Source organism: Hoplias malabaricus, chromosome 11 (assembly GCF_029633855.1).
Source record: "Hoplias malabaricus isolate fHopMal1 chromosome 11, fHopMal1.hap1, whole genome shotgun sequence".
Taxonomy (NCBI): Eukaryota; Metazoa; Chordata; class Actinopteri; order Characiformes; family Erythrinidae; genus Hoplias; species Hoplias malabaricus.
Genome location: NC_089810.1, coordinates 32,365,467 through 32,388,385, shown reverse-complemented (window position 1 = coordinate 32,388,385; position 22,919 = coordinate 32,365,467). Strand labels below are relative to the sequence as shown.

General features: G+C 41.3%; 1 protein-coding gene across 3 annotated transcripts in view; it reads right to left on the bottom strand.

Annotated features, from left to right (window-relative positions):
- Positions 1-22,919, bottom strand: part of LOC136709523 (rho GTPase-activating protein 42) — a 113,816-nt gene that overhangs the window by 79,737 nt on the left and 11,160 nt on the right. For all 3 annotated transcript variants that reach the window (XM_066684820.1, XM_066684819.1, XM_066684821.1), the window contains exons 2-3: positions 9,400-9,495; positions 1,288-1,349 (exon numbers count right to left, since the gene is read on the bottom strand). In XM_066684820.1, the coding sequence (XP_066540917.1) occupies positions 1,288-1,349; positions 9,400-9,495 (158 nt within the window). The remainder of the gene's footprint in view (positions 1-1,287; positions 1,350-9,399; positions 9,496-22,919) is intronic.

The following is a 22,919-nucleotide window of genomic DNA, read 5'->3' as shown; positions in this document are numbered from 1 at the left end:
CTCAAAACACATGCTGGTAGGTGGATTGGCAACTCAAAAGTGTCCATAGGTGTGAGTGTGTGAGTGAATGTGTGGCGGCCTGTGAAGGACTGGAGCTCCCCCCAGGGTGTGTTCCCGCCTTTCGCGCAATGATTCCGGGTAAGCTCCGGAACCACCACGACCCTGAACTGGATAAGTGGTTAGAGACAATTTATGAATGAATGAATGAATGTAATAAGCATTCTGGTTAAAATAAAACCCACTCAGAGTTCATCGATGACTCATTTCATAATTATCTGCCAGTATTTTGACCTGATTTCACTCCCCATGGACCCTTGAAACCAGTGGAGAAGAAATCAGGACGGGGTGGTGAGACTGGGAACCACATCAGTGCAAGTGGAGACTGAGAAGTAAGCTAATGGGCTAACTCTCTATTCTCTTGTAAACACAAGTAGCTGTAGAAATCTGCTGGTTGTTCATTTAGTTTCCGGGCAAAAAAGAACCTCGCCACATAGTGAAATGTTTTAAGTGTGTGAACATTTTAGACTTTTCAGCATGATTCTGCAGTGTCATTCCCAGTTAGGAAACAGTGTAACAGAAGCCCATGTTGGCTAACGTCCCACACAGTGTTGGAAAGGGAGGGAAGGGCATGCTACCAACCCTTAGCAAGCAAGGCCAATTATGCTTTCTTCAACTCCAAGCCACAGATGGCTGTGGCATCAACATGGATCGAACTCAAAAGTCTCCTGATGGGAAGGTCAGTTTTTAGATGATCACACCACTCAGAGCAAACTGTCCCATAAACTCCTGTGCTTGTTATCTATATTTATTTGTTTTCTCTTTATCACAGAGACCAAGGGTGCCAAAATCTGAGACTTTATGGTACCACAATAAAACAGGATTATTAAACCAGTCATAGTAATCAGGGGGCCATTCAACCAGGCAATGCCCCATCAATCAATCATCATGCCTCGCAAAATCCAATACTTTGGACATGTTCTTCATGATTCTCGCCTGTATATCTGTGGTAATTTCACAGTCTTGTACTCTTACTCTTGTATTTCTACAGATGTGTAGAGGTGCTGCGCCACCCTGTCCCTACACGAAGTGCTCAGACGCCTCGCTCATTATGCAATTATGGCAAATCATTTTAATGGTCCGTACCTCTGAACACATGGTGGTGTATAGACTGGTGGGCACAGATTCTATTCTTAGTGCACTTAAAAATAAGAGAGCACACACACACACACACACAACAGCAACAGTGTAATAAGGGAAAAGAGGAAGGAGCAAGAGAAAACTGCTTACCAGGCGTCTTCTCTCCTCTTCCACCGTGTTCAGCAGCTGAGAGAACTCCTTGAACGACTGAGCTGCAATGGGAGAATATGTAGTTATTAATCTGTTTGAATCACCTGGACAAAGATCAAATCCATAATAACTTGATCCACACAAATCGATACCTATAGCATTAAGCAAACCCAATTCGCACTGATTCATTGCTTCTGCTACTTATACTAATGATACCACATTTAAGATCCAGGCACAGTGAACAATGGAAATGAATCGATGAATTTAATCAATAGAGCATGGCTTAAGAAGTCTATTGCAATTCCATCCCCACTAGACGTATGGTAAAGTCCAAATAAATAATCACCTAACGCCAGGTAAGTGCACAGTATTTCATTGGGAGCTAATAGAAGTCATGAAGGGTTTTAAGTGCTATATTTTGTTTTTGGCTTTACTTTTTGGTCCCCTTTTTAATAGCCCAAGATTTTAAATAACAACAGTGCTTTACTTCTCATTGGGCTGCAGTCGTCAGAGTAATGCAACCATGCTTTTTCATAGAGATTACAGTATCACAAGCTTAGCTTAAATCACTCAAGAGAATGAACCAATGCTTTTTGAGTTCAATCATCCTATGCTAAACATCATCCATTGATGGAATACTGATACAAAGTTTTGCAAAGAAAATCAAGTGAAAGATTCGAATTTGGTGGAGCTCCATCAGACCACAGTATGTACACCAGGATCTACTGCTCCACACCTTTAGCTAGGTGTCTCTAGCACTTGCTTGGCACAAGGGATGATGACCTGCAGATCTTCCATTTCATTTCATGCTTTTCTATGGAGATTGTACAAGCTGTGTGTGCACAATTTCTCACAATGGACACCACTTAAAGTACAAATGTCATTTCAGGAAAATTTGAGACACTGTTAAATGAGAATATGTGGTGTGCTAATTCTCTTAGACTGAAAAACACGTATTGCAAAATAGCTAACTTTTCAGGAACAGGAAAAGACTTTATTTCTCTGACAGTAACAGTAAAAATAAACCAAAGATAACATGATTGATACACATTACATCACAGAAATGTAAAAATATATTTATTGGGACGCATGTCCAAAAGTTTTATATGTAAAATAGATTTTGTGTGTTTTGTTGAGAGCAAATATTGACAAATGCGGATTTCTTTAATGGATTGCAACAAGTCGTGTCCACCTCCGTGTGACCACAACCTGCAGTGTATTCTTTTAAAACACTGCCGCTCTGTGTTTTAGTAAAACCAGAGTACTACACTTGATCAAAATTGGCATATTTAATCCTTATTGTGATTAATTATAGCCGCTCTGGTCTAATATTTTTACTCACATGAGATCAGTTGTTAATTTAAGGATGGACACCTAGACAGTACCGGGATACTGATATTAGCTGCTATGAACGGACAGAAATTGATGACCACATCTAACATGTAAAAAAGTGAAAACCACTAAAAATGAAGAGACATGTTTTAGTCACATACGGATTATATACACTTTTAGAATTTGATACCTGCAACACACTCTAAAAATTCATAAGGGAGGAGCAAACTTCTACATTTACATACAAGGCATTTTTGTTTGCAGCAAACAGGAGGCTTGGCACCCAAATTTAGTAAGGGATGTATAATAAAGTTGTACAAGCACATTCCTCAACACCGGAATGTTTTATCTACCATACACAATATGTGAAAAGATCCAGGAAATCCTCAAAAAGGTCTGAATAAAATTTTGAGTAGCTAAAATTTTGTATTGTGCAAGTAATGGCAAAAATACCACTTGTGAAACTGTAAAAAATGTCAAAAAAAAAAGTTGGTGGAAATAATCTTCTATTGCTATTGTTGTTAATTAAACCTTCAAGAAAACTGACACACTTTTTTACAACATGTCCCAACTTTTCCATAACTGATTTGTAGAGGAACTCTCTCATTTTGTGCCTGCAAACATTTGGACATACATTACATCTCCCAGCTTTAAGCCAGCGGAAATCAGGAGCAGCCCAATATCGGTGGCCTCTCATTAGCGCTGTCGCTAACCTACTTTTCTCTGCCTTGTAGTACAGGGACAGTTGATGCATGCCCAGTGCTGCACCCACGTGTCAAGGCGCCAGGCCATGATGCCTTTATCGCTTCATTAGGTAAGGGGATGAAGGAGGGGGAGAAATTGCCCTTCTCTTTTTCTTTCTCCCTTTTTTCAGCCTCTGTTTGGCCACTTAGTGCGGAAACTCTTGCCAAGCCAGCCAATGTCATTATCAGGCCGTCTGAGTGGGCAGGCAGGCCATGCATCATATACCACTGGCTCTCTCTCGCTCTCTCTCTCTCCATTTATGTGCCACACTTTAAGTAGGCCTTCAGCAATGAGCAGAACTGCAAATCCCCCAAACCCACCCCCTTATTAATGCAAGACATGAATAACATATCCCTCAATACGTGTACATTTGTATGCAAAAGTTTGAATAACCCAAATCGCATGACATGTTTGGTTGATAATAGAAGAGAGAATAAGTTAACACATCTACAGGAAACAAACTTGAATGCGACATTTTACTACAAGGTTCCGTGTAGGATTTATTTAAAACAATATGTGTGATAACGAATGCCTCTATATGTACATCTGCTCATGCTGAGGAGCAATAAAGGGGACATACTATGGGGAAAAAATCTTTTTTTTTTTTTGACACATATATTTGGGCATCTAAAGCACAACTAATGCAATCTAGACTGTTGTGATCTTGGATAAAACAAGGCACCGTGATTATGTGCCGTATCATAATTAGATGGTAGGCACTTTTGTCCTGCAGGTGTCCTGGTCTAAGTCTCTCCAATCATAGCACTGGAGTACAAAGATGAGGTTAAATAGAGCAAAACAAACACAATGAGTGTGGAGGAATAAGAGGACTGATTAAATATGGCAGCACTGAGAACAGAGAATAAAGAGAACAAAGCCAAAATGATTAAAAGCCAGTGTTTCTCCTCCTTATTCCTGGGCACTCTGCATTTGGAGTAAACAGAGGCTCATTCTTAACAGGAGCTGAAAATGGTTCTGTACAGGACTATTTACAGTAAGAAAAGTCCTGTGAGGTTTGATACATGTGGTATTTTAACCAATGCATATTATGGATGTTTTATCAAAAGATCTCATGGAACAGTAAAAATTTGTGGAAGGAGGGGTGGGGTCTATCCTCTTTAAGAGATAGAAAATCAAAACAAAAAAATAGATTAATTAATTAATTTGTTGTCTGTAAATGCTTATCCAGTTCAGGATCGTGGTGTGCCCAGAGCCTACATGGAATCAATGGGCACAATGCGGGAACACACCCTGTACAGGGCACCAGTCCATCACAGGGCACAAAACAGACATAAAAGAGAAAATAGAAAAACTGATGGGAAAGCTCAGTAATATAAGCTACGGTGAGGCAGAGTAAGATAGAAGGATGGGGACAGCAACAGTGAGAGAAAGAGAAATGACAGAGTGTGAAAAAGAGGTGAAAAAGCCAGACGGGAAGGTCTGGATGAAGGTTAGCCACCTAGGACAGTAAGTGAGAGGTAAAGGAGGAGGGATGGGATGGAGCTGGCGTATCATTCACAGGTTAATGGGAAAAAAAGTAATAGTCCTGGTGAGTCATCCTCAGAAATGGGCTTTTGTCATAGCCTGGAAAAGGCTGAGAATGCAAAAAACAGTGTGTGGCTGCAAGGATCTGATGAGAGAGGCAGACGTGGAGCCTCACTTTACTATTTCTTAATGCTTTCTCCATAAATCTAGTTCATTTCTGGAATGTTCAAGGCTACCACTCGGCTAAATATTATCTTAAAATGGTTCAATAATATCACACGATTAATAACATCTGACTTCCTCAGAAATTCAGCCTCTCTTCTTTAGCCTTAAACATCCTTCTCATCCACTTAAAGCTCACAGCTCTGACAAAGCATGACCTTTCTTGAGGAGGAGAAAAAAAAAAAAAAAAAAAGCAGAGAGAGTGGGAGACAAAAAATATAGATGGGGAGGAGGGGTGGACCTCTGAGTCCAACTTTCAGAACAATTAATATTTCTATAGCCACTTGAGTCCAGGCTGTGGGATTGATTTCAGGATAACTGTGGTGGATTGTGAATGTCACGGCAGGAAGCCATGGAATGAAATCGATAGGAGGTCAGCTGCCCCTGTCTTTGGTGGCCGACAGGCTGCTGACGCTTCCCAGAGCTGGATGGGGGGCTTCAAAGTAGATTGCAGCCCAGATGCATCAGGGTGGCACACAGGGGTCCGGTCAAGTCACTCAGAAAGCCCCTTTTTCATTGATGACCAGATGGATTGCAGCAGACAATTACATTTTTCTTCAGTGAAAGCAATGTTACCCTTTTAGAGCAAAGACGGGATGAGATCAGCAATATCATGCTCTTTGAAAACTTCGTAGTGATAAATGCTAAGAAATTTCTTTGAGAGTTTTGACAAACTTTGGGTCACAAGACTTTGGCACAAATGGTTTTAGGACTGAAGCAGACAATTATCCAGATGATATAAAGTCTGCTTCAATATCACTGTCATGTTGCTCCAGAATATTAGTAGGCATTGACTGAGGGGTAGTACATAAAGCATGGTTAACATTGACCAGGTAACACAAGTCAAAATAGATTGAACAGGATAAGAGATCAATGATGTTCATTGCACATACACTATATTGGTTATCTTACTGGGGCAAAAAATGTGAACAATGCATCTATCAACTGACTGAAATATCCCCCTAGAAACAATAATCATTATCTTCATCATCATAATCATCATTATCTTTTCAGCTTAATCTATTTCAGAATCAATGTGGCAACAACCAAGCAAAAAGGCCAAGGTATTTCTGTGCCATGAAGCTTTAGCTGAACTGGATGAAGATATCTATGCCTGCAAGGTGCTGATGCAGGTCGACCTGAGACCAGAATCTCATGTTAGGTCATGAGGATCTTAGGGATCCCTATTAAAAGAAAAGGAAAAAAAAGCCTGGTCCCTTGGTTATCACCCATTTCTATCCACTCAGTGAGGTCTTCATTAAGTTTCCCAAATCTGACAATGCTGTTCTCTAGTGATTCTACCTTCCTGCTTGAATCCCTGCTTGTAAAGAACCGATTCCCTACTCCAACAAACCTGAATATTTGAATACAGCTGGGCCCCAATGACTAAAGTTTGATTTCCTGGTAAATATGGATCTGCCCCATCAAGGCTGGGTTATTCCTAAGATCATTCCACATGAGATTCATTTGCAGTTCGATAGGATAAGTAAACCTTAATTACTCTCCCATGTCTAGATCTAGCTCTAACTCCTTATTGCAGACTGGATCCCACTTCTTGCCTCTTGTACAAACTCAATATTAGCTCCTGTTCCTGATTCTGGAGCAAACTTTACTTTAGATACTGCCTCGCTGTCTATCAGAATCCTATTATACATCGTTCCTGTTTCAGCATTGTCCTGTCCTCAGTGTCTGCTTTGGATGTAGATATGTTTTTCTTTTCATCCCTGAGAATGTCTTGTTGTCTAAGTCTGTCCAGTTCTCTCAAGTTACCCTTGGGCATCCATGGTGCCCATTACTCAGGTATCCCTAGTGCCTGTCCTCTAAAGCGGCCCCCAAGACCAATCATTCATCAAGTTCCCTTCCCTGCTTGCTACTGCCTCTAAATCTGCCTGGGATCCAGTTCAGGACTCCTTTTCATCTACCATTCTTCTTCCAGTATCTGGCCCTGAACTGGGCTCTGTTCTTAGTGCTGAATTCAGGCTGGCTGATCAGAGAGGTAACCCTGTTTCAGATTCCTGTTCTAGATACTGTACTTGACTTTGCCCTTTATATTTCCTTGATGCTAACCCAGCTTCTGGACCCACCACTGACCATGCTCCCAAGCCAGTCAATGACCTGGTTCCAGGATAGGTAACAGACTCATAGATTTCTTTAAGAGGCTATTTTTTAAATAGATCCTTGGGATCATTTTGTAGGATATTAGAGCTGAGCTCATTTGTTATCAACCTGCCATGGTGCCCTACCTGTTATTTATGAGTTTGTGTGTATATAGTTGCATAACTGTTCATGTTTCCTGCCTAGTAAGAATGCCATTGTTTCTCAGTGTGCTCTTGCTGGTATCTTACCTTAGTATGTAAAAATAACTGGGCTGTACTTAACTGTCTGTGTATTGACCTCTCCCCACAGACAGTACGATTCTCAGCAGTGTGGTAATGAAGAGTATGCACCCCCTATCCTAATGGCACCTTACATGAAACGGAGAGGGACAGGAGTTTGCCAGATTGGACCTGGCTCACTGCGAGGAAGCTTGCACTTAGTCTACACTCATAATTAGCTGTCTCCTAAAACATCCATTAAACAAAATGCTTACTCCTCTGTGTTTGGGGGACGTAGCCAGCTGCTTTGTGCAGCAGCCAGGGCAGGGAGAAGGTCCCACATACAGATGGGCTGAGAGAACCAGTCCAGCAAGCACAAAACACAGAGGAAGAGAGGAGTGTGAGATAAGAAAGGGGTGACGAAACAACTATAGAGCAAGAGAGCCATTCGAGGTTTACCTTTTAACACTAAAACAGATTATTAGAAATGTGTTCTTTCATTTTTATTTTAATGTAAATGCAAATTAGGCATCATCATCAGCTCTGCAAAGTACACACAAAACTACAGAGAGGACACAACATAAATCAGAAAACGAGTCACAGAAAAAAAGACCAGACAATTGCAATAGAGAAAAACACATAAGAAAAAGAATGAGACACACAGCAAAAGAGGGAGAGGCAATGAGTGAGTGAAAGAGGGAAGGAAGTTGGGCTGAATTAGTGATCAGCCCATCGGGGTGTTCAAACTCTCAGCGCATCTGTTCTGCCATCTCTCATGAGGGCGAGCGGGGCTGTGCTTCCATTAATCTCTGACACAGATCACAATTAGTGACTCTGATCTCTTAAAAGGATGAAGAGATGCGGATGGCCATAATGTAAGCAAATCGATATGATCCATTATGCATGCAGGGCAGATAATTACAAAGACACCACCATTGAGTGGGAGATCAGTATGCGCAATACTGATTCTGAAACTGGACCATGTTTGTCAGCCAACCCGACCAAACACTGAGTTCTTGAGACCAGGCAAATCCAAACCGTTAGCATGTGTAGTTAGGGACAGAGGGATTGAGAGCAGGGCCTAGTGTTTGTGTGAGAGTGTGTGTTGGTGTGAATAAGGTCATGAGAGGCCTGTCTTGACTTGGGTTAACAAAGTGTAGTTCGAGGGTACCAGTGTCCCAGGAAAGCTCTTACTGAAATGCCAGAAAAAAAGGTCATTATTTGGATGACAATCCTGTTCATTTGGGACTGGTCTTGCACAGAATTTGTGGGTCACTGGGGGGAACTTGGCACCTGTGAATCTACAAAACTTGTGGGTGCAGGGGTTTACATAGGTATCCCTCAACATAAAAAAAACATTGATGTACACATCAAGGGGCAGTATTGTATTGGCCAATCTAATTATCTTATCATTCAACATCAGGACCTGACCTGATAAATCTTCTTGTGGCTGAAGGCCAACAGATCCTCACAGCAATGTTCCAAATATGCAGCATGATACCTTCTGGGACTGCAGCAAATGGGGATGAGGGGGGGTTTACTTTGACACCCCGGGTTTCAGAACCCCTGACAAAACCTTTTCCCTGAGTTTGTAAGTTTTGTAAGTTGTAAACTTATTGAATCAAGAAAGAATGGGCAAACCTTCCACTTGCCAAACTGCAACAAATTGTATCCTCAGTTCCCAAACAATTGAACAGTGAAGATAAATAGAAAATGTGATGTAATGTAGAGGTTGGCATGCTTCTGTCCCAATTTTTTAAAGGAATATGCTGCAGGCATCAAATTAATACATATATATGTGTTTATAATTACAAAATACAAGTTTTTCTGTGAATATATTGATTTTTTTTTCATTTTGCCTATGAAAGTTAAATAAAGCTCCAAGAGAATAAACACACAACAGTTTGTTGTTTTTATTTCATTTTGACCTGGGTTTGTAGTCATGGCTTGGGCGGAAGGAAGCAGCCTGAATGTGTCTGCCTTCCTAGAAGTATCTTTCGATGCCCAGACTTACCGATGTTCACCTCGTCATCTGTTTCTGCATCACCAATGCACTCAAACTGGAACTCCTGTAGAGACTGGGAAAACTTCTGAACAGCAACAGAAAGATCTAGAGAGAAAGGGAGAGAGAGAAAAAGAAAAAGATATTATTTCTCTACAGAGACTTAAATGGAAACACTTAAGATGGCTGTTCTATAAAGGCTCAATTGTAAGTGCTGGAGTAAGATGTCCCAGCAGTTTGCCGTACAGAGACGGGCCAAATCTGACCTGCTAATCAGACACCTCCTGCTGGCCTGAGGACCAGAGGTGCCATAAGTACCTTCCCATTACCAGACTGACAAGCAATGACATATCAATCCTGGCTCTTCTCTGAAATGAAACAATGTAGTACAGTTGGAATTTCTGTTCAAGAAACAGACTGATGTAAAGAGCCTCCTTGGACATCAAAACCATAGCCATCAAACTCCCAACCAAGCTCATTGCTGGGATTGGGAAAAGCTCTTTCAACATCATCTCAGCTCTGCATCAATTCCAGGAACTGGTAAAGATCCTAAAACATCTGTTTAAATCTTACACATGGAAATTCTCCTAAAGGTGCTACAGCTTTTGGTCGCTATGTGGTTTACCGTCATCTATTTTGAAAGCTTACAGTAGCATATTGACATTATATCAGGTCTGCTTTATTGTCATAGCTCCAGTGCAAATTCCAGACACCAGACATATCTTAGCTAACCAACCACATTTGGGATAAAGAGACAATGTTGTAAACTGCTCTACAATAATCCATGCAGACTTCTGACATGTGTAGGTATGACACCTCATTTTCTCTATTATCTGGTAATCTGTTGTTGTAGACATGGCTTAGTGAACATGTGCTTGATCAGATAGCGATAAACAAACAGCACTTTCCCAGTGAGAGCAGGCGGCTGTGTCTGACTGGAGGCTAAGCTCTTCAGTGTCAAAAAAAAAAAGGGGGAGAGGCCATGACAGAGAACTGAAAAACCCATCAGTCAAAGCAGCAGGTCTGCAGCTGCCGACAGGCTACAGCTAGAACAATCTACTTTAGAAGAGAGCTGTAATTCCAGATCCACCGCAAAACAGAACCTCAATGCTGCCTGAGTGCTTTCCCATTCGGCTCGATGCTGCCGCAGTTTGGGGTTCACTGAAGCTCCCAAAAGAGGCAGGGGTCTCTTTTTAGACTGTGTCTTCTATATGAAGCTGCACTTAGCGACACTCATATGCTCAAGGGCAGAGGCAGACAGACGCTCCTGCACATCTGAAGAGGAGACCTGAACTTAACATTTCAGGTCCAAGGCACTTAGTAATAGCAGTAATAGCAAGCCTAGGCAACAGATGAATAACTGCAGAATTCTCTCCCTCTGGTTTTGTGTTGCCATATAAGAGATAAAGCATACAAAGGGTTCTGCACTGTACCACCATGATGAAAGCCTTGTCTTGGGTCATATTTGACTGGAACCTAAAATTTAGGTCTCAAAAGGACAAAAAATACACACTTGATACTAGACTTTAAACAACAAACACTAATCAGCCCTTAAAAGTGAGCTAATTTCTCTACACACTGTCCTGCAATGTAGCCCTGCAAATTTAGTTTGCCCTCTTTTGAACTTGTTCTTCAAATGGTCAGGACCACAACAAAGCAGGTGTGATTTGGGTGGTGGGATATTCTCACTGCTGGATGTGACATTGACGTGGTGGTGTGTTCTGTGTCATGCTGGTATGAATGGATCAAACACAGCAGCACTGTTGTTTTTTCCCACTTTGTTTAATTTTTTTAATTAAAAACTGCGCCTACTCTTTCGTTGATCTTGTTAGCAGATTTTAAAAAAGGGCACAGTAGCTCATCATACAGTTTGTTTTAGTTATCTTCTATTCCTCCAGCTGGCTGAATAATTTTTAGTTGGTGAACTGAGAGCTTTAAAAAAAATTCTAGCAGCACTGCTGAGTCTGATCCACTTGTACCAGCATAACACACATTAACACACCACCACATCAGTGTCACTGCAGCTCTGAGAACGATCCACCACCTGCTCTGTGGTGGTCCTGACCATTGAAGAACAGGGTGAAGCAAGTATGCAAAGCAACAGATGGAGCAACTGTATGGTAAGTGGAGCTGATAAAATCTCTCCACCAAAAAGGCAAAACAAGCTGATTCCAATACGCAAGCCCATCCATGTACAGTTCTGTAATCATTTCCATGATTCCTATCGAGTGCTTACTGAGATCAGCCAGTGAATTGCAAAAGCACAGCACTGAGAATGATGCAAGGGCCTACACTCCACTTTCAGCCTTTAAAGGCATGTCAGAGGTGCCCTGAGAGTGATTTATCTGCCACGGTGTCCTGTTCATATCAGAAAAGACCCTCTGACAGCAAGACAAAGAGAGACTTCATGGGCATCGTGACCTTACAAAAGAGCTCAGAGCCAATGTCCTTATTTCTAACCAAGGAACGGTGCTATGAATATTTTATGAAATAAGAGAGCAAGCGTTTTATTCTGGCCAAGACATTCTGCTTTTGGGCCAAATGGTGACACTTTGCATCACCCCAGAGTGCACAGGCCAGACAATTTATTAAAAAAAAAATCAATTCTAAGTTTTGGAATCACTTGTCATATTAATAAGGACACTGGGTCATTGGGAAAGAGTGCTAGAAACTACATGGGCACTTGTGGACCCAGATGACACTTGTGTTAGTGGTGGTGGGGATCAGTATACTTGGGTAAAAAACATACATTATAAAAATCAAATAAAAAAAACTTTATTTAAATCAAGTTTAAACACTACACTATCTTAAATTGTGAGGCGCTGGACTTGGCATCAAATGCTTCCCAATTTCAGTCAAATGGACCCATTAGTTTATACATACTTCTCAAAGCCATAAACTGGATCTAGATCTGTTTTGTTATTTTAATAATGTTACATGCTGTTATTATTGTTACTCAGAAGTACAGTCGATGTTGATTCTGACTCTTGACTCTGCTTCTGGAGTGATGATTTGACTTGCTAAACATTTTGACTCTTAAGAGGCGCTCACCTAGTTTGGACCCTGAGTGCTGTATGCATCAAAGTCAAATATTTATCTCTTTGGGAGGTATTATTATTCAAATCATAATAAACTAAGACATGCACTTCCGTACCTCCCTTGCTTAATGTACACACATGAAAACCCATCCAGTACACGCAGCCATATATTTTACAACACACACACACACACACAGTTTACAGTTAGGACCAGAGGTATTACTGGTAATCCATTAAAAAACAGTAGATCGGGTCAAATGCAGGACTTGATATCAGAGTAGAACTAAGCAAAGAACAGAAGACAGTAACAATATCCTGAAGGGATCTCCTCCATCTTGGTTCCTTTGAAAAGGCTGGAAGTGGGATCAAAGTCATGAACTAGAGCAGGGAGTAGGATCTCATTGGAGCAGGACAGAAAACCTATCCCGTTACTGGAACCTGAAACACACTTACATCCTCAAGACCACCACAGGACACAACAGACTCACCATTACTTTCATCTGGGAGACAAGCGAGACCACACTGACTACTATGCACAGTGTAAACAAACAGCGATGTATAATGCTGAATTAGCATATTTTGGCCTGCATTCTGCACTACAAACCAAAGCCAGCTTCATTTTTCTGTTTGATCATCTTCCAGGATAACAAAAATCAGAAATGCAATAACTACACCATTCTACAAGTTAGCTAGTCTCTGCCACTTTAGTGTGCACTGTATTTTCATCGTAAATGTAACCTAAATGTAAAATTTCCCATTTGAGTGAGTGATCCCTCATGTCCTCCCTTAAAGGTTGCAGATGCTCAACTTGTTTCAGTATGTCGTATTGTTCCATCTATACCTTTACATAACTGAAAACAATAATTCACAGTTATCCACATCTCCCTACCTACAGTTTATTTGCTTGTTCTCCAAACACTCACAATCCATCAAAGGCAGACAGGCGTAGAAAAAAAAACAAAAAAACAACAACTATGTATCAAAAGGCAAATTCCGATCAATATCCAACTTGGCTCTCATCACAGACCGGACATTCAGAGAGTCTGGAGATGATGCTTGGAAGGCCTGAAGCTTGGCTTGAGCTCTATGGGCAACTGGTCAATAATCCACTTGGGCTGCTGACTTGCTCAGTCAAGGCAAGTAAGAAGGCTCTATCAATAATGCATCACTCTTCACAGCAGCTATAGGGCGAACGTGGTCAGAGAGCGCTTATCCAGGACTACTTTCCACTTCCCCAGGACCTTCTGCGAGCACATTAGCAGCTGCTGAATAAATCTGGCCACGAACAAGCCCTCTTAAAGTGGTAGCCTGGCGTGAAATCAAATGTGCAGTTCTGCCAAGCCAAGTCCCACACTTGTGCATCCACCTTTCCTTCTGAAATCCAAGGTATTAATAGATGGTTCCAAGAGAACAAAGGGAGCAGCACCCACTCAGCTGTGGTCAGTTGATGTCCAGCTGTTGAGAGGCCCTTCCACCTCCTCAGCATGCTATCCTGTAACCATCTGACTCTGAGAGGCTGAGAGGTTTTCCTTCTTCTCTGTTCCCATTTCATTGTTAACACCAGGTCACACACTCGACTCTTTCCTTGCTAACTCTTTCTCCCAGTTCGCCATCTCATTCTGTCATTCCACAAGTAATCAAGCTCATTCCTCCCCTCCACTTTCCACTTGGTCTCTGCCCTACATTTTACGCAACCGTTGTCCTCAAATCTATCCTTGCCTTTTGCTCGTCTTTTTATACCTTCCCTTGAACCATACTCATCAAGCTTGTCCCTGCTCACTTACACTCCTTCTTATCTCTGTGTAGTGGGTTTGGCCTTTCCTTGGACATTTCCTTAATGTAGATTCTTCCTCAACACTTTTTACTTCCCCTGGCAAGTCAAGTTAACCCCATTCTCTATCTGTTTACTTCACATTCTCTCTTATTCCTTTTTCCCCCACTCTTCCTTCCTCTCTTCAGTCCTTACTTTGACCATGAGAGAGCAGCCTTATCAAGTAATTAAGCTTCCTCTCTCTTTTCCTTTGCTATCATTGTTCTCTTCCACTACTGCAACATTCTGTTTTGTTACTTCCCCAAATCTTGACTCTCTCCGTTTTTGACTAGGGACTAATCAGACATCCCTCCTCTCCCTTCTACACTTCCCCCATTCTTCTCCCCTCACCTTATCTCTCTGCGCAACTCTTCTGTCCTCTATTTCTTTGCTCTTTCTTTTCCTTCACTTAGCCCCAGGTTATCAAGAAGATCTCTTTTCCTCTTCCTTAACCACTTAACCTGCTTTTCTTCCTGTACACTTTCTTACTTCACTATATCTTTCTATCTTCATTTCCTTCTTCTGTTCCTTTTCTTGGCAAGTCCTGTCTTGTCTCGCTTTCTTTCCTCTTACTTCTAAATGGCTCTTCTCCGTTCTCTTCAATCAGTTTCATCCCTTTTTATCCACTGCCTACTTTTCCTTGCATCTCTATGTTCTACACTTTTATGGCTCTTCTGCCCCATCCTCTTTTCCCATCTCACTTCCTCTACCTCCTCGTTTCATTCTTTGATGCTGAGTTATATAGATTTCCTCTATCACTCTTTCTTGGCAGAGCTTCACTAGTACATGTCCCCATAAGGCATACCTGCCACTTACTTCCACCCCCTTCCCTGCCAAAGCACCCCCTCCCACCAGCAAATATCCCACTGCACATCTCCAGCTCCCACCATGTGGTCTGACAGCACTGGATCCAGCTCCACATCATCCTGCCTTCAGGAGCTTCCACAGACTCCAGCAGCTTTCTACTGTTGCAAGCCATGAAATCAGAGAACACCAGCTACAGGTAACCCACCTAATGTGTGGTTAGAAATGTGTGTGTGTGGGTGTGTGTGGCACCTTAGGCCTCGACATTACACCATTTCAAACATGGAGCTACGGGAGTTCAGGAGACACGTCCTAGCAACCTGTCACTGCGCATCACACACTGATCACACTGACTCACTCAGAGCATGAGGTACTCTTCGGTTACTCACACTGTGAGCAGATCTTCACACACAGTCTTGTAAAACTATCTTCGTGATGAAATCCATTTTATCCAGTGTAAACCCTTGTCCCCCACTTGTTTCCTGTCTGCCAAAAAATCCAAACAAACTAAGAGTGCCATGACAGATGGAAGCAGAGTCACAAAATAGGTTTCACACCACTCTATGGTTTGTATGAAGCAAACCCGAAGATCACCTGCTATCAGGAGGATTAAGATTTTTTTATTTGTTCTCCTGAACTCCCAAGCTCTAACCAATTACTAACCAAGCTATTTGGGAACATGTGTACCTATGATCCATGGCTAAGAAGATATACACAAACCTAAAATGATATGTGCAATGCCAAGAGCCACCAGGAGTGGTGTAATGCACATTGTCAATCGACTCTGGAGCAGTGGAAACATGTTCACTGCATCCTGTAGAGTCATGAATCACAATTCATCATCTAGCAGACTGAGGAATGGAGGAATGTATTTGCGTTTGAACCAGTGCCAACAGTAAAGTTTTGTAGAAAGGAGAAGAAAAAAAAGGAGATACTGGAAGATTTGAGAAGCAAATAGCTAACAAAAATGGCTAAATAACCAACCATGAAGAGTAAAGACAAAACTAGAAACAAATAAACCCCAAAAAAAGGTACACACCATGTAATCCAATATTATGTCATATTAAGTTTGGGCTCTCCATTTTGTATCCCTGGATCTACTGTACAAAACCAAACCACTTCAGCTCACTGCAGCTAGAGCAGCAGTACCATTTGTCAAGGATGTGAAATCATATGTTAAATTTCAATGTACTTGAACTCGGCACAAGTTCTGCTCAAGAAATCTTTTCGCCCAATGCAGAAATCACTAGTCATGTCAAATTGGATTTAAATGAATATGATGTCTCTCGTGAAATTTTGCTGACTAATGTCTAATGCAAGGGTCATCAGTTTCTTTCACAAAAGGCCAGTCTAGCCGTACGTTCAGTTCCAATAAACAGAAGCATTAACTAGCCTCAGCCTTTAAACAACTGCTGAGTTATACAGGGTGTGATCCTACTCAGGGGGGAAATGAAAACCAGCAGGCTCCCTGGCCCTATATGGAGAAGACCGGTGAACCCTGGTCTAATGTGACCATAGCTCAGTGCTACAACACTACAACAAGTGTAAAGCCTTTCCAGAATACTGGTCATATTTCCTACAAATCCCCTTAATTTCAGAGTTAAGGCGTGATTAGCAGGTATCCACATGCCCTGCCGTGGATCTTATTCTGTTGTCTATTCAAACAGCACTGGGAAATTAATCGAGATGGTGGTTCTAACAGGATTTATTTTGTATCCCTTAACGTTTGCTGGCTTTCAGAAAGAGAAATGCAGTCATGAAGATCTAAAATTTCACTTTGAGTTTAAAGGAATGTCTCTGCCATGGTATCAGCAAAGGCCTTTTCACAGCTAGACATCATACTCCCAACATGTCATGCACTGATCACACTGACTCACTCAGAGTAGCAGCAGAGAAACACTCTTCTTATTCCTCACACATTGTTATACAAGCCCAAACACATCCACACGAATCACACACACACACTTGTTCTCCAAGCCTGTCATTTGCCTTCTGACTCCCCCGGCCTTGGAAAGTACAACAAAAAAAAAAACACATCACCTTACAAGAAAATGGCCACTCCAAGAGTGCCACTGGAGCTCTATGCGTTATGCGTTAGAGAACAATTGTGTCGACATGTTCCGAGGACACGTTTGGAAAGGTCACAGCCATACTTACTGCACTCATTTCTGTTTCTCTCTCTGTGCATCTCTCTCTCTCTCTCCCCCTTCGTCATTTTTCTCTTTCTCTGTATTAAAAGGAGACATTCTACATTTTGCATTAACATTCTTTCCCCCACAAGTCATAATTCATTTTCACACTCTTCACCTCTCACTATTAAACAGGCTGTTTTTTTTTAGTTACCCTGCTGCTAAGACTGAAATATGCAAATGACCCCTGTGCTGATAGGTCGCCCTTTATTACTTGTCATCTGAAAAGCAGCCCAGGACAAATTGTACTAAACGAACTGTTAAGGTTGAATTGAAAACCTCAAGGGGGCTTGACAATGAATAATACATTCATATTCCATCACTCCTTTCAAATGTCTGGAGCTTTTGGATGGCTATAGTGATATATTTGCTTCAAACAGGAAGAGCACATCCTCCACTGCAAGAGAAAATATTCTTGTACGAATACTTGCCATCACTGGACCCTTTCAGAACACTTTAACATGTAGGCTGCAAAGGCATCTAATTCATATAAAGGTGTGTTCATTGTTGTGACATCATACAGGCCATTTCCACAGCTTAGTTCCTGGATTTGACTTGTCAATGCTTGTAACTACACATACTACAGATGTAGCAACAGTATCACAGCACAGGTAGAGGTGGGCGGATCGATCCAAATATCGATAATATCGATACCAATGCTGGTATTGATATTGAGCAATACTCGTGTAAAAATATCTATACTCAAGATTTTTTTCTCTCCCGCACGCACTGACTGCGGAGCACGTGGATTCATCATCAGTCTACTCTCTGTCTGTAAGAGTAGCGCTACACCGTGTCACACAGCACGGAGCAGCACTTTTGTAGTTGTACCATCACGTGGCTCAGCGGCACCAGCCAAACAGCCAATCAGGTAGAGGCTCAGCCTGGCCTGACCACTCAGCGCTTTCCTCGAGTCAACATGTCATAAATGTGAACATGATACTCTTCTTAAATAAAAACCTCTAATTAACATATATTTTCTTTATTTAATGTTCACTTATTATTTTTATTTTTGTTTAAAGCCAGAAGAGAAGAAATTCCTTATTCTTTGTACTATTTTCTTGTATTGTTCGAAGTTTAAGTTTACTTTAGTTGAAGTTTAAATATTAAAAAGTATCGGTATCAATATCGGCGATGCTGGCCCTGCATTTACTTGGTATGGGATCGATACCAAAATTCCCGGTATCGCCCACCTGTAAGCACAAGGACAGGTACTATTATATAACAGAAGCTCAGACTCCCAATTAACTTTTGCGTGTTCCGTGCTGTATTTATTTTTCTTTTCTTACGGCAGCTCCTGAAAAGGGTCTGCACAACTGACCACTCACCAACTCGGCTAATGACAAATGATCACAGATATTATACCTGAGGCACTCCCTAAAGCAACCCACCCATTCCACTCAGATTTGAGACCAATAGCAAGAGTGCACAAAAACATGCAGCCTCAAGATCTGGTGACGTGGGCAAAGACAAAATGTTCAGAGGAATTAGCGTCCACACATTTTATGATAAGATTTAATCATACGCAACTTTGATGCAAGAGGACCAGTGTCTTCATACACTCTGTATTTGCCCTCAACAAGCATTTATAAATTTTAAAAGCCAATGTTCAAAATTTTTATCAAAATACATTCATTCATTCATTATCTGTAACCGCTTATCCAATTTAGGGTCGCGGGGGGGTCCAGAGCCTACCTGGAATCATTGGGCGCAAGGCGTGATTCCAGGTATCAAAATACACTTTTTATAAAATTTGGAGAATGTTTTTCACAATTTGCTGCTCTCCAGTCTGTTGGCGTGCTGGAAACTGATCTAATGTGTTTACGAGGCCCAAGCGTCCTTACCGTCCTTACATCTGTTGTTATTTTCCCTCAAACTACCGCTCCACCTTAAAAGATGCAGAGCTTCTGAAAGTAAACAAATCACAGAGAACAGCATTTCCACACAAATAAGGCACTTTTCTCCCTGTTACAGGTCAGCAGGGCATAACAATGATTTTGAAGCTGCAATTTAAAAGGTAAATATATTGCCTAGTGTCCTTTAACTGACGTTTAATGTCATAAAGTCTTAAACTTCTATCACAATCAATCAACATATGTCAGATAAACTAGAGCAATTGTAGGTATCATACTTTAAAGTTCAAAACCACAAGATGTGCTCAGCTGGACATCCATATCTTAGCCTTATAGACCAGTGTGGTGTAGAAGCACTCTGTGGAGAGACTTGATTGTACACCACAGTAAGGCACCATTGTCCTCTATGTGCTGCTATTATGGAGCAGGTTATGCATTGGCTCAGCAGCGGTGAGTAATTTGCTCAGCGGGGATTTCTATATCGTGTATAATTGTGTGGAGCTGCTGAAGGCCGGTGCTAATCACAGGTCTGGTGCAGTGTCACACCTCCACAGGGCCTACAGCCATCACAATTCTTCTGAACTTACATTCACCGATACTGAGAGAGAGCGAGTGAGAGAGAGAAAAGCGAGACAGGTTTTGTTTGTATGTATAAGTCGAGGTGATTTGAGGGCTATCTCCAGGGAAACCACTTTCACAAACATTCCCTCAGCCAGACGTTTACCTTCAGCGGCACAAAGCTTTACGCTGCCCTTCGTCTAACATCCAGAAAATACTAGCACTCACCAGTTTTCATCTTTAGTCTAATCAACACCTACACTGACAGAATCAACAACCATTCTCATTTCATAAAGCCATTGGTATTTCTTTAGACAGCTGAATTAAAGATTAATATCAAAGCCTGCAATAAACCATATGCCAAACTGCTGGGACCCTGTTTTACATGAACCATTACAGCATTCGTGAAAGCACTTCTTTGGCCTTGCACTTCTCCAACCAGTGATTCAACTTCCTCTGAGTGGTTCGACCTTTCTTTCACTAGAACTCAAAGGCCTTGGAGAGACCTGTTCTACCTTTGACTGCTTTCATGATTTAGCCCTTTGTGACACAAAGGTTTGGGACTATCACACTCATGAAAGAGGATTTTTATTTTCATTGTCATTGTCGTTAACTGCTTATCCAGTTCAGGGTCGCGGTGGGTCGGGAGCCTTCCTGGAAAAAGAGGAGCTCCTATTTGCCCATATTTTAAAATTAAAGCAAAGGCACATATATTATGAAATGACACCAAGCTCTTAAAAAACACCTTTTAGATTTTGGTTTTAGATTCAAAGAGATCTACCACAAAAGTTCAATCCCAGAAGTTGGTTGCATTACCTGCCCCTCACATTCCAAATATAGCCCAGCACATTCAAAGCTTTGGAGGTCTGAGGCCTGGCCCTTGTTTCCAATTACTAATTCATCCATAAATATAGCTCTCACTTCTAAAGGCTCCAAAATGAAGCATGCTTACTAAAAAAAGCCATGACTGAGAATGTTTTTTCAGTGTAACAGGTCCTACTCATTAACTTATTGGCACCAAATTTGGTGGGCTATACCAAAATCTTTTGACGTATAAAGACTTCTGATTCTGTCTAGAATTAATGCTGTTATACCACTAAAATACTACGATTGAATTTCACCCTCCACCCTATGTATTGCACAATGTAGGTCATAAAATAAAATATTTATAATGGACTTTATCTTTTAGAACTCCCTGTATAACATTTAGTGCACTGTCTGGGTGCATCAGTAAAAGTTTTATAATATGTGAAGTGCAATATGTAGGGAGTAGGGTGCTATTTGTGACAAAACATAGTTTACATGCTACTTTACATTGATGTTTTAACAAATCCATGACGTTTGATAAGAATGCATCAAACCAATTCCATGTAGAAGCCTTAATGTTTTCAAACATCCAAGTACTTTTCAGCCATTTTAGGTAGATGTTGTGATGGAATTTGACGGATATGCAGACAAATGAATGCTGTAGACTACACTTAAGTTTGGGGACAAAATCTCTACAAGGTTTCCTTTTAGTTTTTGTATACATTGTTACAATAATAAGTGAAACATCCTTAATATTATATCAGCCTCTAGACAAACAGCAAGGAAAGCAGAATAATATTGAACCTCCCGGAGAAGCTGAGATGCAGTCGCTCTGACAGCGAGACAACAGCAATTTGAACAGGAGAGAGAGCGAGTGAGAGGCATCAAAGAGAAAAGGTGCTCTGATCGAACCATAGGAGCCCACCCCCGTCTTTGATTTCACTCAGAGGGGACAGGGAAGGGAACAGGATTCCTCCAGGAGTCTCCTACACAGTCGCTGTAAAGATGATGCTCCCCTGTCAGTCTCACAGCAGGAGAGAGGGGGTGGGAGAGACTGCCTAGGCAGATCAGGGCAGGTCTTCCCCCATCCACCCTTTCAGTCTAGACCACCTCCCGAGCAGACGGCTCCTCTCTCCAGTCGTAAAAAAAAAGCACCTCTGGCACCTAGATGACTTAACAAAGGGTAATGCACATGTGATGAAAGTCTGGTGATGGCGAATGCTTCCCCTAGACTAAATGTCTCTCCTTGGGCAACCTTGGGAAAACCCACTTTCCTTCTCTGTCTGAACACGGAAACTGGAATTGTTATTAAACACGGCAAGTTATTCTTTACAGAACAATTCCACCATATTTTAGTTTATTTTTCTGTGAAGTCACTCCCATGTATAGTTCGATATTCAATTTTCCCCTGACTGCAATTTAATAAGAAGTGACTCATGGTTTTGTTGCATTTCATCTGGGGTGGGTGTGCATATTTAAACATTTTGTAGTTGTTATTTTTTAAATATAAGAGAGAGAACACTTTACTGACCCTGAAGGAAACTGCAGAAACTGTCATATGGACATGAGATTTCTGAGGACACTCTCGGTGTGGATCTTTATTATTGAAGACAGAGAGAGAAAATACGGTCTCCAAAAATATCTAAATGTATGTAGACAAAGTTTGAGAGAGATGCAGGCACTGTTTTCACGCAAGTCTTGGTGATTTACTTTTTAGCTATTGTTGGCCACAGCTGAACACTACAGTAGTGAAGTCTTAACGCTGATAGACTGCCCTTTTACATGTCTTTTACCGTCTCCCCACTCTCTCTCTTACACACACACAAACAAACACAGGGTTGTTCCTAGCCTATACTCACAATAAAAAAAAGTTTATGAAAAAAGGAACCAGTCAAAACAGAGAAAACAGGCAACCTGAAACTAATACACACAAAAACCTTCTCTCAGAACACAATATAAAATATTATCAGAGCACAAAACTACATTAAATGTAGCAAAAGAGAAAACGTACATGGAGAAACAGCACGAGTGAAATATGGCAAAAATGTTTGGAGTAAACAGAGAGTGGGGTTTATTTAGACCTAGTAAGAAAAGTGCTGTGTTGTTACAAAAGTTTTATTAAGATCCTAGAATAGGGTTCATTTGAGGAAAAATGGGTAGAATATGCCCCTAAAAAACCTACTTTACTTCTAATTGAAGGTAGGGGTTAGAGTTAAGTGTTAAGCTAGTAGCGTTTATGGGAAAAACAAGAGGAAGTATATGTAATGTCCTCACAATTCACTTATACAAGTGTAAGAGTGTGTGTATTGGGTGGGAGGGTTGTTTGTGTTTGTATTGAGCCAGAATGTTATCTCATTCTAAACAAAGTCTGAGACATCAGGCAGTGTCTTTGTAACCATTTGGAGTTAAAGACCCCTGTGAAAGTGCTTTAAAGAGCAGTAAATACCTAAAGGTGCCTGGTTCCTGTCAACAC